The 17,700-nt window shown below is 32.7% G+C and overlaps 2 protein-coding genes across 3 annotated transcripts; both read right to left on the bottom strand.

Moving 5' to 3' along the window:
• Positions 1-255: 255 nt before the first annotated feature.
• LOC128159249 (uncharacterized) lies at positions 256-2,964 on the bottom strand. The gene is made up of 2 exons (XM_052822311.1): positions 2,809-2,964; positions 256-2,218 (listed from the first exon to the last, which is right to left on the bottom strand). Exon 2 carries the CDS (start codon positions 2,212-2,214, stop codon positions 1,516-1,518), a length of 699 nt encoding a protein of 232 aa, XP_052678271.1. The 5' UTR covers positions 2,215-2,218; positions 2,809-2,964; the 3' UTR covers positions 256-1,515.
• Positions 2,965-3,518: 554 nt separating this feature from the next.
• Positions 3,519-17,697, bottom strand: LOC128158274 (uncharacterized). 2 transcript variants are annotated; one of them, XM_052821035.1, is made up of 6 exons: positions 17,556-17,697; positions 8,756-8,835; positions 8,133-8,434; positions 7,337-7,484; positions 6,676-6,948; positions 3,519-6,510 (listed from the first exon to the last, which is right to left on the bottom strand). In XM_052821035.1, the coding sequence occupies exons 1-6, from the start codon at positions 17,561-17,563 to the stop codon at positions 6,338-6,340; spliced, it is 984 nt and encodes a 327-aa protein (XP_052676995.1). In that variant the 5' UTR covers positions 17,564-17,697; the 3' UTR covers positions 3,519-6,337. The 2 variants fall into 2 exon arrangements, with proteins under 2 accessions (XP_052676995.1, XP_052676994.1); XM_052821034.1 differs by lacking the exons at positions 3,519-6,510; positions 6,676-6,948; positions 7,337-7,484; positions 8,133-8,434; positions 8,756-8,835 and adding exons at positions 10,196-13,667; positions 14,067-14,240; positions 14,549-14,681; positions 14,819-15,129; positions 15,638-15,723.
• Between the last annotated feature and the right edge of the window lie 3 nt (positions 17,698-17,700).

Below are 17,700 nucleotides of genomic sequence, written 5' to 3'. Positions count from 1 at the left end.
GATTATTTTGTATCAATTCGAAAAGGTGCACTGTGAGAAAAACAGTATACCAAAGGTGCCTTCCCCGGGACCGGCAAAGACAAATATATTTTGTGTTAAAATAAGCGTACATTTTAAGTCAATTCTGATCTTGCTTCCATTATATGCATAACACAATGCATGGTAACTGGTTCAATTCATTCCGATCGTTCATTTACAGCTACAGAAAGTTAGAGTCAAACTTAAATTCACAATTTGATCGAAAAATTTACTGTGTTCAAAATTACATTTTTTTTTTATTTCTGTCATGCATAGAACATTCAATCGGGTAAAGTGTTAATTCATACTGAAATTTGGCTTCGAATGTCTTGTATAATGAAATTACATGACAATTATGCAGACATGGTAAAATATTTTTGTAGATAAGACACAAATTCAATATGATAATAAAAAAGACTATGAATGAAAACCATTGCTATACATGTATTTGTTTGGCATATATATTTTAAGTCTAAAATACATGTGCATGTATATAGTAACTTGTTTTGCCGTAAAGAATTTTCTGGACCATAGCTCTGAGAGTAATAACCTATCACATTAAACATAATAAACAATATTTTAGAAAAGAACAATTCAAGAGTGCCTGTCTGATAATTTTCAGATCCTTGAGGAAAAAATCAAAACTAATAAAATATAATTGCATAAAATGCATGACAAAATTTAATATCATATGAATAAAATATATATCACATCACCCTTTTTCAAATACACGTCGTGTAAAAATGAAACCTTTTTAATACCAGTACTCATTGGAAATTTATCCCAATCCATATATGATAATGAAACTTTCTCTTGCTTGATAAGGAAACTAATAAACAAGTGGCCGTATACCGTGTTTTTCTTGTAAAGATATGTAAAATCTCGGAAGAATTTAGGATGGGGTTTGCATTGCCCCCCCCCCCCCGCCTCCCTTTCTTGTCTCTTTAAAAATCGTTACTACAAAACTGTTGCCTACTTAACAAAATACAATATATCAAGGGAAATGCACCTAAAAGTTTTCACTTAAATCGTTCAATTGATAACTGCACGTTTAGTGCAATAAATTATGCAACTAAAGCATGTTCTGACATTTTAATACTTCCGCCTATTATACATGGTCTATATATTCCTTGAGATTCTTAAAATAAACATCTAGATTGTAAAGATTTAGACGCAGCAAAAAAGCAACAGCATTGCCCAAAATATATGAACCTCGCACATAACACGAGAAAAATGACAAAACAATATATGTGTTGAAGTGTAAATAAATTGACAAAGAAATTAATCTCCTTGGTAACTAAACACTGATGAATTATGAGATTCTGTTAATAGGGAAAATGCAATAACAATAGATATTGCCAAAATACCACTGAAATATTTGGCACTCAATATAATTGGGAATACTTTGCTCGTGTGTCTATAATAGCATAGACTATTGCTTTGGAGTATGCAATACTTAAACAATATATCTGAAGAATCTCCAGTAGATATGCACCATTATCCTGGCATGACACGATTTCTCGTATTTGCCTTCAGCTCGTCTTCCGTCATAAAAGCTCTTTCCACCAGTGCGAAAACCAGGATGGCTGTCAATATAGCAAAAAGTCCCGCAAAAATGATCAGCCTTTCTACCCGTTTGGCCAAACTAAGTGCCTTGTCAATATTTCCTTGCATTATACCTTCATTTAGGGTTTTCTGAAGTCTAAATGCGAAAATAACTGCTGGAATTCCAAGAGGGAAGAAGAATATAATCGCTAGGATACTAAGTATCTGCAAGACTTTGATTCTTTTTTGTGTCAAAGGTTTTTGGCGTTCTATATCCCTCCATCTCTCGGGGACGTTTTGGCAGCACGTCTGTTGGGTTTGAATCACATTTCCATTTGATCCTCCGATTACAACTTGTTCCTTTACTACTTTGGAACCACCTGTCTCTGTGGTATATAAAACAGGAAGTGACGTCATTGCCAATGATGACGAATTAGCTGTTTTTTGATGGGTGTTTCCGTTACTTTGGGGAGGTGTTTCGATGTGGATGTCGTCTTGGGTAACAGGGAGGGTTGCTGGAGGATCTTCCTCTTCCAAACAGGGATTGTCGAAGCCCCCATACCCTTCGTTGTTTTCTGAAGACGTTTTTATGCTTCTGTGTGCATTGAATTCCGATCCATCAAAATTATCGGAAAATCCAGCAGTATCCATATTGCTAGGACAAATAAATTGGAATTAATTTGGTTTTAAACTATTTTTGCATTTTGTACAAATATATATTTTGTTGCATGTTTATGATACTGTGTTGATACAAACGTATTCTTTGTAATTTATCGCACCATACAAAATAGTTTAATATAGAATTTCAAAGAACATAATTTGAATAATCAATTAAGTGTGCGTTTCTGTGGGTTTCTGTTTTTATAAGCTCTGAGAGAGAGAGAGAGAGAGAGAGAGAGAGAGAGAGAGAGAGAGAGAGAGATCGGTTAGGCAAAGAACGATTACTCCAAGCAATACATTAACCGCGTGTTTGTTTGAATGACAGAAAGTGGATTGCTTAATCAATGATAGCAAACCTTTTCTTAACAGAAATCTTGTAAGGACCTGTGTATTACCTAAGGAAACGAATTGTTGCTTGTTTGTAGATATGACTTCATTTAATAATTATATATATTACGTACTTAAAGGTTAAACTATACACATGCACAGATTTAGATCGTATACTAGCATTCATGTAAAGAGTTTGTAACCAATCTTAGATGACTTTGTAATTGGTATTCATACAATTTAACCTGCAAGTCTCACCTGTGTTTATGGCCAATAAATAAACTGTTCTTGATATTCACGACAGCCACACCTTGACAGTTTCCTTTGACATAAACTCGTTGTTTACCTGGTCGCCATATTCATTAACCTGTCCGATAGGGGGCGGTATACAGATTGCCAAATCGTGTTAAGCTGGGATCAACAGATCAATGATCACGAGTAATTCCTATTCTATTTAAAACTGTATAGAAATATATTTAAAGATCGTACCCAAGTATCAAATTACCGGTTCGTTTGACATCTATTTCTTGAAATGACTGTAACAGTATTAATTAGGTGGTGGATCTAAAACTTTGAGGGTTCATTTAAAAACTTTTATCATCGAAGAACAGGCGAAATCAGTGGGAAGGGTCGGAAGGTGAAAATAGAAAAAAAATACACCCCCCCCCCAAAAAAAAACCCACAACAAAACAAAACAGAAGAAAAAACAAACAAACCCAGGTTTCAAGGGTTGCACAACACACTATGCCTCTGTATAAATATTCATGTATTGTTCTTACTATAAATTCAGGTTGCCAGCACTACTTCATCTCAGAGAGAGAGAGAGAGAGAGAGAGAGAGAGAGAGAGAGAGAGAGAGAGAGAGAGAGAGAGAGAGAGAGAGAGTCTCTGCCTGTAAAATTCGTAAATTATAGTAATTTTTAATTCCATAATATAAAAAATAATTTTTCATAAATAAATAATGGTATATTTTTATTTCTCATATTTTTTAATGATCCAAGAAATGCCAATAACATCACAGTATAGAACGAATACAAACAAATTAAAAAAAAAGTTTTTCTGTATCTGAGCTAAAGAACGCATCAATACAATGACAATTAAAACAATGTATATAAATGCAGATATACAGGATTGGATACCTAAGAGATCACAGAAATCGTTGCTAAATTATCATATGTACAACCTGTATCAAATCTGTATCAAAATAATTAAACGTCCACAAACAAACCTCTTTAATGTGTAAAGGAAGAACTGAAAATTTGTCCTACAGATTTTTAAGCACCCCCTTTCCTCTTAGTTTTAAACCTTCATCATCCGTCATATTGTAATTTCTATATTATCTATAATATATATTATTAATATCTATTATATCTATGAAAATTATTAGTTTTAATATTAAAAATTTTTAATGATAAATTATACTGTGGTATTGATCCCATCAAAGAAATTGTTAATTCATGTGATTATAAACTACAAAAAGTCGAGGTGTCTACTTAGATAAATGCTTTATGCAGAGAAAACAGTTTCAGGGGCTATAAAGAATTGTATAAAATTGTCTTGCATGCAATAGCCTCTATATAATAATATTCTTTAGTCTGTCATTTGATTTCATTTGACCATATGTCAACATAGTGATGTCAATAAACTGAATTAAATTGAATATTTACAGGGTTTGGCAAATCCGAACATTGTTTATTAGTTTTTCATTCTTTATACATTTTCACACCGCCGATTGAAAAAAATCATAATTATAACACCCCAGCATCACCTACAAACGCGTAAAAAAATGAAATAAATGAACACGACTATATTTTTCATCTCCCTAGCTGGCTAATTAACCATGTATTCCTGTCAAATTGACTGACTAGTTCTGGATAAACGGTGATGTCTATATAAAAGTTAGCACCAAATGGTATCAGTATGTTTAATCTGATTTTACTTGTATTTTAAACAGGACTTATTTTGCAAAAAATTATTACTGTTTATAGGAAATAAATACCAATTCAGATGGAAAATGACCATAAAAGATATAGCTTACATGTACATCAATAAAAAATATTTCATATATGAAGAGAAAATTAAATGTCAATATACATAGGTGGCAAAAAGTCACAATAAAATATTTTATATAAAAGGTATGTCCAATTTCTATCGTGAAAAATAAAAAAAATGTCATAAATTCTAAATAATATGGTGGTATTGGTCTTTCTTCAACTTAAACATAAGGAATGAATATGATTGACGTGAACAATTTTTTTTCCGGATTAAGTTGGTTGATACGTGATTACTAGTACATATCTAGGTCACGTGAACAACAAAGTTTATATCCTAAATTATCTGTGTAAAAAAATATTTACTGCAAACTCGATCAAATTCTATTTATTAGTTATATAAGATTTAGGAGGTAAAAACATGTACAAAAGATGATAAATTTTGTAGCAGTAAAAATATTGACAAAGGATGAAAAAAATTGTTCAGAACACTTTTGGGGGATTTTCATGCAGCTATTATCGCCCCTTTCACAACAACAACATATTAAATTCATTATTTTTTTTTTTAATAAAAACTTCTTACTATCAAATCAATGACTTAAAAACAAGATGTACTAGGTAAAAAAATTGACATACATGGACATGTACGTCAGGAAGAAATAAAATAATGTATAATACAACAGATCAGGATGAAAAAAGTGAGGCCAACCCAAGTGTAAGTGAATATTTACATGTAGGACGTATGTACTTGAATTCTACATCAAAGAATACGTGAACTTCATGTTAACTTAAATTTAAAAATTGAAATAAAACAATATTATTTGATATGTTCCACGTACAAATCAATTTCATGTTTTGTCCATCTTTTCTTTAAATCGTTGTAAAGCATGTTTCGCCCCATCCCAATTTTTTCTCCTGTTCTATAATATACATGTACTATAACATTAATATACATGCACAACATATCTAAATAAAAATTGCTCTCATACACATACATGTAAATGTACAATGTAAGCTTCAAAGCAATTAATTTTGGATATTCAACGACGAAAGATGTTCAACGTTTTTTCTAAATAAGATTTTTTTGGAAATTAGTATATATTATTTTTTTTTTTAAGCAAAAATAGCACAAACATGCGTAGAGTTTGCAAATAAACACGGATCTTCTGCGGTAAAACGCAAACCTCACAAATAAAACAAGTCTTTGTTAAATCAACTGAAAACTATTAAATATCGCAAAATTTTAGTGAATAAAAAACAAAGAGAAAAGATACCACCTTAAACGCATAATGGATAATAAAAATCAATATGATACGTCATTCGGGAAACGTCTTAAGAACGATTTATATGAATTGCATTCTGGTAGGAATTATTTCAAATATCTGGACAACACTGAACGTACATGTGCATTGTAATGATAACTTTTAAAGTAGGCCTACGTGCATTTTGCTTAAATTTTATGTCAAGTATCGCATAAAGCTTTCAGCGAAAGTTGCGTGTTTGTAACGCAAAAATCACGCATTTATTTGCAGTTTTGCGTTAATACACGAAATAATTTTTTTTCACATGTAGCTACAAAAATGGGCTTAATGGGCTTTCGTAGCATTCATGTACATTGTATACATGTGTCGAATAATTAATGCCACAGAACTCAAATTTCATAGAAATGACTGACTAACACCGAATTTCCAATTGTACCAATACAACAAAGCACGAACACTACCGAGTCCTGTCAATGCTCTCTTCAAGTTAGCGGGACTCTAATGCATTTTATCACTGTTGACAACATAAAAATAACTACTCCGAGTATCTAATGGCTTCATCATAAGCTGGAGGCGGTGCCCTAATCTCGGGTGACCCAGAACTCTCGGGAGATTTCAGCACGACGATAGGAGCGTTGACGTAAGGGAAATCCGTCATGACGTAACTAGGTTCCTCCGAGGTTTGTCTAACCATGGTTGAACGCGGTCCTATATTCAACATGAAAAAATCATTTGAATTAAGATGCTTTATAATATTTTGTAAAAAGTCCCCTGCTTTATATGATACTACAAGTTGTTGATGCTGCAAAGCAACATACAGCTATTTATTATGCCAGTACATTGTACTTATCTGCAATGCGCCCGTTGCCTTACCGTCCGGTCCGGGGTTCTCCGTGGGTATGTGTGTGTACTCGTTCCTGCTGCCCCTAGGGTGCGACCCCCTGCTGCCGTCCGCTAGAATAATACTGTTCAGTGGCTCGTCGTCCTTCCGCCGAAAAAACTCCATTTTCCTCCGCAGTATGACGGTCTTAATGACCAGGAAAACGACGACAATAACGACGACCAGCGAGATGACAATGATGAAGCCGGTGGTGGCGTGGGACAGGGGGTCGTCCGGAGGGGGGTCGGGCGTGGTCAAGGAAGCACCTGTTTTAGAGAACACCCGAATGTAGCTACACGTAACATAAGGATATACGGACAATATACCGGAATGCAAGGCACATGTACACCGTGGATTTGGATGACCAGGTGGTACCAAGGTAATTAATTTTCGTGCGTCGTTTGCAATGATATTTGGATTCAAGATCAAAAATGCTTATATTATGATTGTATCGTTAACTAGTAGGTATTATTGGAATACCTCGTACATGTACATGTGTAAAGTCCATGAACCCTGACACCCGAAGAAATTTTATAGAGTTTAAATAAACTTAAACATTTCACGTTAAGATGTTCACACGACAGTCACCATGCAGATAATTTAGATAAATACTCTGTACAACATAACTGTAATAAAGATATGGATTATACACACCCACTCTTCTAATGCTAATGATGAATCCATAGTGATAGATACTACTGTCAGTTTCATTCTTCGTACTCATGTCATGAAGACGAAACCGGACAACGTTGCCAACACCGGACAAATAATCTGTAGGCTTAGTGTCCTTGGTCAATGTTGCCTTAAAAGTAATCAGGAAAAAAATGCATTTGCTATTACGATATCTGTAAGCGTATTTTATAGCTCATAAATTATTTTATTCTTTAAATATCCCACTAAAGGATAAATTTATGCCCTGTCAATCCCTCAATAAAATTTCTTAAGCTCTCGACTATTTGATTTTGTCTGATACTTCTTTTTCGTAAAAAAGTACCCTCTACTTAATACTAGTATCTATCATATACTAAGTAGATATATTTAAATGACAATGCAGGACCAACTCGCTAAAATTCTCTCATTTTCTTTAATTTCTTCATTTTCCATCCTCTCTCATTCACGATTCTAATTGGTTCCTCCATACTTTGTGTTAAATGCTTACTCATCTACAAACAACTGCATGCGCTCTGGTATTATACCTCTTTAGACTAACAGAGAATCGTTTTTTTTAAATCAAGGAGTAAAAAATGACAAATCACTATAGAGAAAATATTATTCAGAACCCCAAAAATCCCCAATGAGTTAACCCACTGTCAGAACGCGATTTCGAGACGTTGTCAAACTTGCTACCAATGGTTCCATTTAAACTTCATTTTAGCTGAAAAAGTATTGTACGCTATCCGATCCAAATTAGGACCTACAGGAAAGCAGCTGGATAGTAACTTCCACTTACTATAAGTTGGGCATCATTAAAAGACGTTGTACTAGCTTGATCAATTTCTAACGTGACATCATCCACGTTTATGAAAAAATTCCGGAAGCTGATGTTGAGTTCCTGTTTCTCGTTGCTTCCGGAGTCCGGAAATATTTGCAACTCACAGGCGACGCCACTGTTGCATTTATCATGCTGATGATCCTCCGTGGGATGAACAGCAAACTCGCCTCCATAAACCATCACCTCTTCACCTAACGGAATGTAGTCCGTCTGCGCCCCGCATTTCTTGACGTCACAACTGTTCTCGTCTTCCAAGATGTCTGTGGAAATTCACACAAAAATTGATGTGCAAAAAATAAATTTCGATAAGATTCAATTAATTTCAGAACCAATAGATATATTTATCAGACATCTGTAGATCAATTTGATCAGACTGACTCAAGTTTAAATAGTTTTGGAAAGGTTTTAGAAGGGGTTGTGAGTTGGTATTTTACTGAGATGGTAGTACCATTCATATAATGTCAGACTGCTGTAACATATGATTATATAGTAATTTAAATCTCAAAGTTTCTGCAAAAATATTAAAAGATCATATAAGATTTCTGTAAATAAGAATTTGTATTTGACGGACGTGTACGTACAGTTGTGTCTGCTTAGCGCTCCCAAACACACGGCCGTCTGAAAGAACATGACACAACACACCTCGACATGGAGCATGTTTCTGAAATATCAAAGAAAGTCAAATCAAACACCAGACACTGCTTCCTGCAATGTCTTCAAAAGGCAAACATGAAAAGATGCTTGGGTACAGGGTTGTGATTAAAAATGTTGGCAAAAGACAGTACGATAGAGACAGCACTGTGCAGTACATGTACTAGTGAAGCGATTCAATCACTCAATGGTTCTCCAATCCTCATGTCAAAGTATTTAACCATTCTGATTTCGTGGTTTGTTAATTCACACGTTATGAATTATTTGAAATCAAGATTAAGTTTATCTATGATATAACCGCGCTATACACAGATGTCCACAAATAAAACTGGTGTAAAACACATGATTTGCATAATTTCTAGCATATATTTTACATGTAAAACAAATATAAGAGTATACATGTAATGCGCAAGTGTTCATTTTCATGCATGTTGAACATTTCTTTTAAATTTAAGTAAAACACAATTGCAAATGACCACAATATACTTTTTATGTGTAAAACATATGTTCAATTTGTACTTGTATATTTTTTGTGTTTTACAAGCAAAGTTAAAGCTTGTTTGTTCAGCGAAGTTTAATAACATTTATGAGGCAAACTGGTGTCAAATACACTTTTTTTCACACTTTAAGATCTAATTAGGTTAAATACGATTTTTTTGGTTATCTAAGACACAATCTAATTAAAATTAGATCCTTCACGCTCCCGTGTTTGATATGTCGCTGCGAGGATCTCCTAACAGCGACACGAGCGTGAATGATATAATTTTAATTAGATTGTCTAAGACAGAGATGGATTGATTTAATTTTTAATTTATAAAATATATACTATCAAGTATCAACTACAATATAATATAAGTTTCCTGGTGCTAAATGTAGTGTTCTTTAAGTGTAAATGCCAAGTATTGTGAATAAACTTTTATTTGCCTGTGATAAACTTCGCCAGAACCTTTTCTCGTTGCCACTCTGTTTTTGTCACTAGCCAATCCCGAAATGATTTTTTTAAAGATCATACTTATATGATTTAAAATCGTTAAAATTAGCCATCGCAATATAATATTTAAAAAACTGAAAAAACAAGAAATGTAGTCATTGCAACTGTAACACTAATTTTTGGCGTTCAACTGAACACATCTCTGATACATGTATGAAGTATGTTTAAACCCTAAACTGAACTAGTGAATTTTTTTTAGGTTTACACGTTCACAATAACATTCAAATTTGATATGATACTGAGCACCCTACGTGTTTTCCTTTTTCTGTATTGAATTCTCAATATATTTGTTCTCATAAAATTCAATGTCATGGATAAACAAACAAGAAAACATCGATCTCTACAGACCAGTGTGGAAGAAGAAAAACAAAGTCCTAAATCAAATTAGAATTTTATTCTGTTTTCAACCTAAGTGTTCATAACACATAATATATTAAATATTAAACATTACGTCACACCATGCAAAAATAAACAACTGTTCTACGCGGTTATATATATTATTTATAAACCAGACATATGGAATGCAAATTTTAATGTATAAACAATCAGAAAAAAGAGGAGAGATACGAATGATTTATCATAACTGGTCCATACAAATCATTCATATACACATAGGATTATATTGGTGTAAATAAGAAATATTGGTACATAAATCTGATATTACCCAAAAATAACCCACAAAAAAACCCAACTTACACACGCTGAAATTCAACACATCTATCAAAGTAAAAAAATCTGTTTTTGTTTTTACTTGTTTTAAAACTATACAATAATTTGTAAGAAAACATTTACACACCTGCTTCATGTAAAACAAAATATAAAATATGGCAAGAGTATTAATTTTTCTGTGTTTATTCAAACATATTTACTCCTGTTAAGTTTTTCAACATCAGGAGAAAAATCACGCAAAATAGATCTATTATTGTCAAATATTGTCTAAAGCCATACAATCATTTTGGAATGAAAATACTAGTAACCAAACTATGATATCGTTTTGTTTTTTTGAAGAAAAAAAAATTGAACAAAATGATTTATAAGTAATCTGCAAGTGGTTTTAAAACAAATTTGCAGCAAAACGACAGTGGTCTAAAGGTCATGTAAATCTAATTATGCATGAAAGACTTTCCCTAAATTGTTTGCATACATAAATTTACTATACAGGATGAACCCCAAAAATTATCATAATTAATTAAATTTGTAATTTGAAATTTTCAGATCTCTAATTTATGATTAATATCAGTGGTGATAAGGAAAGTGGAAAGTACTCTCCTTTAGACCAATAAGTATTCCAAGATTTTGGCCACCAGATTGGACCAAACACTTCTAATGTTCTGTAGTGAAAGTAACTGGTTGATTACCACTTGGATAAAATACACACCATTAATGATGTACATTACTTTGTTTTTATACTATAGAAAGACATAGGGGAATTAACATTCACACTAATTGGATAAACAAGATTCAGAGAAGATTCTGAAAATTGTTTCAAAAATTTCTACAAAACGGACCAAAACAACTACAGTGATCACCAAACATAAATAAGCAGACAACACAGTAGAACTTTAAACTCAACACAACAAGCAATAGTCAGCACAAGGATTAAGGAAATGAAGGCACTGCACAAATCAGAGACATGGATAACATTCTTACACAAATAAGGATGCAACATTATTTTGCACACTTATTATAAATGGAAAGGCATACAAGAAAAACTGTGAAAACTATGCATATATTTTCTAAAAAGACATACAGGTCAAAAGATCATGCAAATTCTAGGAGTAAGTCAAAATTTTAAATGATGCGTGATTGCGTGTTCATATAATGCTTACGTTATTGACTATAAATTAACACTGGGAATTTTAAGTGAACATGATAGGGAAATGATCGTTGGTCATATATATATTATATACATGTATATTTAATATCTATGTGTTGGCAATTATAATAAAACTGAAATTAAGCTATAGAGTGTTTACATTCATGTTGCTTCATCATCCTGAATAATAACAATACATTACAAACATACGCTGTTTCTACTGACAACGGAAAGGGCGATTGATTTTAAATGCCACTAAATAAAGTGTTAATTGAATGACTAAAAGATACATATAATGCTAACAATCACATTAAACTCAGTATTAAATAATGAAATAACAAGAAAATAAGTACAATGCATGAAGAACAAATATCTTCTGGAACAACCATGATACATGTATCAGGTGTCTGTATTAATTTTTCAGTTTGTTTCATGAAAACTAGGTAAACACAACAGGTAGGCTTTCTAAATGAAAAACTATTGCCATTTTCGGATTAAAACAATATCAAACCAGGCACAGTAAAATAAACAGATACCGGTACATGTACATACATATAATGGATTCAATTAAAACCTGCAAAAATCACCATATATAAGTTTCATTGTAAACATGTACAAGTTTTCACACATTAATAAATGATTAAAATTACAATAAATATATATGTATATGTTATAGAATGCCCATACACTCAACTTTTACTAGAAAAAAAATACTTACATCACACAGTCGCAAAACAAAACTAAATTTAATCAATGTACAAATGCAACCAAAAAGAGATACAACTACTTTTATTCTACCCTGGTATTTTGAAGTACAATGATAAATGATGCATCCATGAATTTAGGAGGGTTATTTGAATTTATAACATGGTCAATATTTATATCACAAAACATGCGAGACTGAAATCGATAAATCAAAAAAAACAATTTTACAGTTACATGATGGCAAAGAAAATGTATTTGAGTGCATCTTCAAAGAAATTACAGGTACACGCAAAATATGTATTCCACGCTACAGTACATGTATTTACAGAAAACTACTGCAGTTGGTTATGCATGTGTGATCTGGAAGCAGAAGGGAAAATTGATATGTTTATGCTAGGCCAGAAAATAATTCTACTTTTCCTTTTTCTACCTTTAACCATATTGTTTCTTTAAAAGTTCATAGTTTCTTGTTAAAAAGAAATAAGACTTGTGGGATTCACGCAAAAATTCTACTTATGCATGAATTTTTTTTACAGTTGTAACATTTGCATCATGTCACTTAAAGCATCATTTTGATACACCGCTACTTAATTGATTTAAGTTAAAAATTTTAAGCACCACCAAATTTGTTGTAAGGACTTAAAAAGAACTCTAAATACAACTTGCTTGATATCTCATGCACCTGTCAGGTGTACATTTTTCACGACAAGCTTGCTTTACAACGAATTAATTTTTAATGTGATAAATATTCCTTCCCAAATAAAATCTCAGATATTTTTGTTATCTACAGCATTAAATTAAATGAATTTTGCATAAGAAAGTTGCTATATCTACAACGCAATCAAGACACTAACTAAACCAATTACGGTAAACCAACTACACAGTCCCATCTGTGTTGCTAGCCTTACTCAGACCTGGGTCTGCTCTGTGGAATGACCTGTTGCTGGTTGCACATTGGTTGCTATATCTGGTTGCCTAGTTGCTTGCCCTATGTTACTGGCTAAATTTGACTGACTTGATCCTATATCTCCAGGATCTGATTCTACTGTGTCCGGTTCTGTGTTGCTTTGAAGGCTGCTCTGACTTGTTCCTTGGTTGCTGTTGAAGTTAGAGCCACTGTGCAGTGTCTCAAAGTTGCTATAGGTTGCTTCTTCGTGTTGCTCGGTTGCTTTTGGCATCTGTAGAGCCTCTTCGTAAGCTGGAGGAGCTATGTCTTTATAAGGTGGGGGTGCCTCATCCCCATTTAAAATCACAATAGGCATATTGGCATAGGGGAAGTCCGTCATCACAAAGTTATCATCGTGGTAGTCTCGAAGATTCTCTGCCTCATCTGAGTTAACAGTAAGAAATAAAGAACATATTCAGCAAAATCTATCAATATTTTTACCGTGACAATGTAGGTATAAATGTTTGTTTGAAAAATACTCTGATCATGACATCCTATTGAGAGATTAGCCCAATATTACATGTCTTTTAATTCACACATGGTAAGATAATCATTAACATACATGTACATATTTTTACATATACATATCCATAAAAAAAAATACATTTTCAAAAACACTCTACTTTTTCTGCCTCACTTTATTATTGAACATAGTTGTTTACTGTTTTTAATAGAATCAGATTGACAATTTTTTGGGAGAATTTATCCAGCCACGTATGAACGTGAACAAGGAGCACTGATTTATTTGTGTTCGATACTAGAAATTGAAACCAAGCCCCTTACCTTCATCACTGCCTTGCCGTGACCGCTGGCTCGGGTTCTCAATGTCTTTAGTCTCACAGCGCAGCTTCACAAACTTATAGACCAGAAGCAGAAGGGTAATGGCCGCCGCAACAGAAATCACTGTGACCCCTATCTTGACCCCGATAGACATGCCTTCTTCCTTTGGCTCACCATCTGTTGTTATGGGATATTGATATAGAAATTTACATCCAAAATGACTTTATAGAAAAACATCTATTTCAATTTTTGAATCAATTAGTTAATACACTTGTCTAATCCATTTATGCCATGGAATCAAATAAGGTCATTGGGGTCAATTTCAAAATTATTCCTGTACCTAATTCTATTTTTCGCTGAAAAATAATTCAACCAATATATCATTTCTGAGTTAAACCTGGCCGTCTACTGATCCTTATGGGATTAACATTGAAGTTCAACAATCAATATTCTCTCTCTCTCAAAAAGACTTTAAAAAGACGTACCTGAGCGTTTGATTGTAATCCTGAAGTTAAAGTAGTCACTTTTACTGTTTGATGTAAAGAACCGGAAACGAACAACAAATGCCCTGTCTGTGTACATGATAGGAGGTTTAGGGCTTCCACATGTCAATGTTGCCTATAGAAATATAAAATTATAATAATACTGTACTATTACATGTAAAATTCCTGAAAAATTAAATTTTTCACTGAAATCAGAAATCTTGCAGGTATATTGGGTTAGCAAAAGCTATAATTCAAGAATTAACCCTTTACCATTTCTTTTACATCTGCAGTGAAGAACTGAGATGAACTCTGATGGATCTCGAGTCTAACGTTGCATGCAACCCTGGCAATGTTAAAACTCTCAAACTCGATCTCGAGTGCTTGCTTTTTGTTTGAGTCTTGAGAAGACGTCATAAACTTCATCTCACACTCGGTCACAGGTTCAAAGAAGTAATTTGTGATCCTGTCCACAATGGAGGAATCAGACTTTGACTTGGCCAGGAGGATAACTTCATCACTGAGCATCAAGGACTGAGTGTGAGCGCCATTTTCTGGACAATATTTTCTCTGGTCGAATGCATCTAAAAAGCAATATTTTTCATACATATGCACTTCATAATAAGAAAAAAGATGAAGGCATTACCATTGATTCTCAAGAATATTTATTTAAAAATTGATTTATTTTAACTAAGGAGGCTGATTGGTCAACAATTTAAATTATTAAATATGATTTTGAAACCTATAGCTACATATTTTATGCAGTAAAGAAAAATTAAATATTATAATTTCAGCTTTAAAATTTGAATGTTTTCCTATATCTTTTCACAAATCTCTTCTGCTTAAGGAGATCAATATAGTCTATAAATGGCCACAACTGTCCAGCCATCTTAAACCATACCACTATTATAATTGGCAAATATATTTGACATATTTTTATTAAAATTTCCAAGACATGTCCTTATAAATGTATCAATAAAAGCAATGGTATGTGTATTATAGAATATTTCAATAAAATTTCTATTTTGATATTGGAATATTTTACACATTGCATTAAAACAATAAGCTTTTATCAGAATAGTAACAACTTACATAACTTTGCTGATGCCTCCACTTCTTGGCAGGACAAATACACGATAATTAGACACACTGACAGAATCTGTGTATCCATTCTGAATCTGGAAGATAAAGAACTGGTGGGCACTTCTTTAAACTCCGAGGATGAAATTTAATTTGTTACTGTATTTATAAATTGTTATTTAATTCCTTTATAAAAATTTTTAATATATTTCCTATATGTATCTATAATTTTACTTGTAGCTTTTTTATAAGTATCAAACACATTTTTTAAGTACATCAGTCCTCTGCATCAAAAGACTGAATGTTTAACTTTCTTTAATTTTGCCATTTTCAGTATCAATTATGACCACCTGATTTACATAATTATTAATAAATGTCTACTGCAGCTTCATGTGTAAGTGAACAAGCTTAAGCTTGCAATTCAAATTCTGTCGATTTCCGCATGTGTAAAGATAATTTTTTATTCATAAATATTGATCATTGATCCTCTATTTCTACTCCCAATTTGGAAAAAAAAATCATTTACTGATTTCTTCCCTTAAGTTTTTCCCAATAAAAATCAGGAAAATAAACATCAGTGATACAGACCCCTGATTTAACTATTAATTAATACGATGGGAGCTGAGTTATCAATAAACTGATAAATACATCAATTGAGAAACATATTAACAAAAAAAAATGATTCAGGATGATGGTGGGTGGTGATGATGGTGGGGAGTTACTAGATAGATTCATTGAGGTCCTGAAAGGCATTAGTTTTAGATGTGATTACATTTTATATAACTTCAGGTAAATATCTGCACAGGTAAATCAATACTTGGCAATCTGAACAACAGCCAAATTAAGTTCCGGGATTACATGTCTGCTTCGCATCATTCTCTCATCAATAAGCCTAAAACCCACAACCTCACGTAATGATGCCAGTACTACAGCTATCAATGCTCTAACATTGAAAACTGTTACAGTAGGTCAACTGTTCATATTGATTTAGTATGAAAAGACATTAAAGTAGAGGATGTCTCTATCTCTTCGTTTATCAGTTTAAAATAGAAAAGAGTAATGAGTGAAAAAAAATAAAACAAAGCATGATGCTCTGTAAACAAGTTTACAAGCATCTAATTATATTGAGAGAGAGAGAGAGAGAGAGAGAGAGAGAGAGAGAGAGAGAGAGAGAGAGAGAGAGAGAGAGAGAATATTTACAACAAAATGAACGTATTTCCTGTCAGCATCACACAGGTATTACTCACAAATACTTCTTTCTGATAATTAATTATACCATTAAATACACTTGCGCAACATGTGCATTGAAAATGTTTTTTAAAGCGTTTGACAATTCTTCATATAATGCTCAATAATGAAAAACATTATTTAACATGTACATATATGATATCTAGTCAATATCTACAATCATACCTGTTCATTGTTGAAACTTACCATAATTAGGAATTGTTATTGTCATATTTGTATATAATCCAAATTTTACCAAGATACATGTAGGTGCGTTATAAAATGAAAATTCTTAAGAAAATACAAGCTAAAGTATGTATTTACCTGTGCCATCAATCTTAATGTATACCATGCAACGAAAATGCTTGTTTAGATATGGCATTAAGGAATAAACAGATAACATGTTAATGCTTTTTGTGGTTTCTATAACTAATAGTAATAATAAAACGTCACGGTTCAAAGACCACAAGTAAACAATGGACCTATTCAAATTTCAACACCACATGGAAATATAGTCTTAATTGATAGCGTAGTCTTTTAAAGAGAACTGTTTTTGAATACATTCACTCTAAGAAATAGCATGACCCTTTACCTCATACAATGAACAAATACAAAGGACCCCCCCCCCCCCCAAAAAAAAAAGGGGGGGGGGGGTAGAAGGCAGTACAAAGAGAACAATTAAGAAGAGAAATGTCCTACTCACCTCTTCATTATCTATTTTTCATTATTCTGTTTTCGAAATATCATTTTTCCATTAGAAGATGGCAATATAACTGAGACATTTTCATGGTTGTTTACAGTTTCAGACAGTATGACTAAGTTGACCCCGATCAATATGACAAGCGTTT

This window comes from Crassostrea angulata, chromosome 8 (genome assembly GCF_025612915.1).
Source record: "Crassostrea angulata isolate pt1a10 chromosome 8, ASM2561291v2, whole genome shotgun sequence".
Lineage (NCBI taxonomy): Eukaryota > Metazoa > Mollusca > Bivalvia > Ostreida > Ostreidae > Magallana > Magallana angulata.
Note: the sequence above shows the minus strand (reverse complement) of the source record. Positions and strands in the feature narration are given on the sequence as shown.

Coding starts and splice junctions, on each gene's coding strand:
- LOC128159249 (XM_052822311.1), bottom strand. CDS start 2,214: ATGGATACTGCTGGATTTTCCGATAATTTTGATGGATCGGAATTCAAT.
- LOC128158274 (XM_052821034.1), bottom strand. Junction 14,241..14,548: donor GATTACAATCAAACGCTCAG/GTACGTCTTTTT, acceptor CCATAACAACAG/ATGGTGAGCCAAAGGAAGAA. Junction 13,668..14,066: donor ACGGCAAGGCAGTGATGAAG/GTAAGGGGCTTG, acceptor CTGTTAACTCAG/ATGAGGCAGAGAATCTTCGA.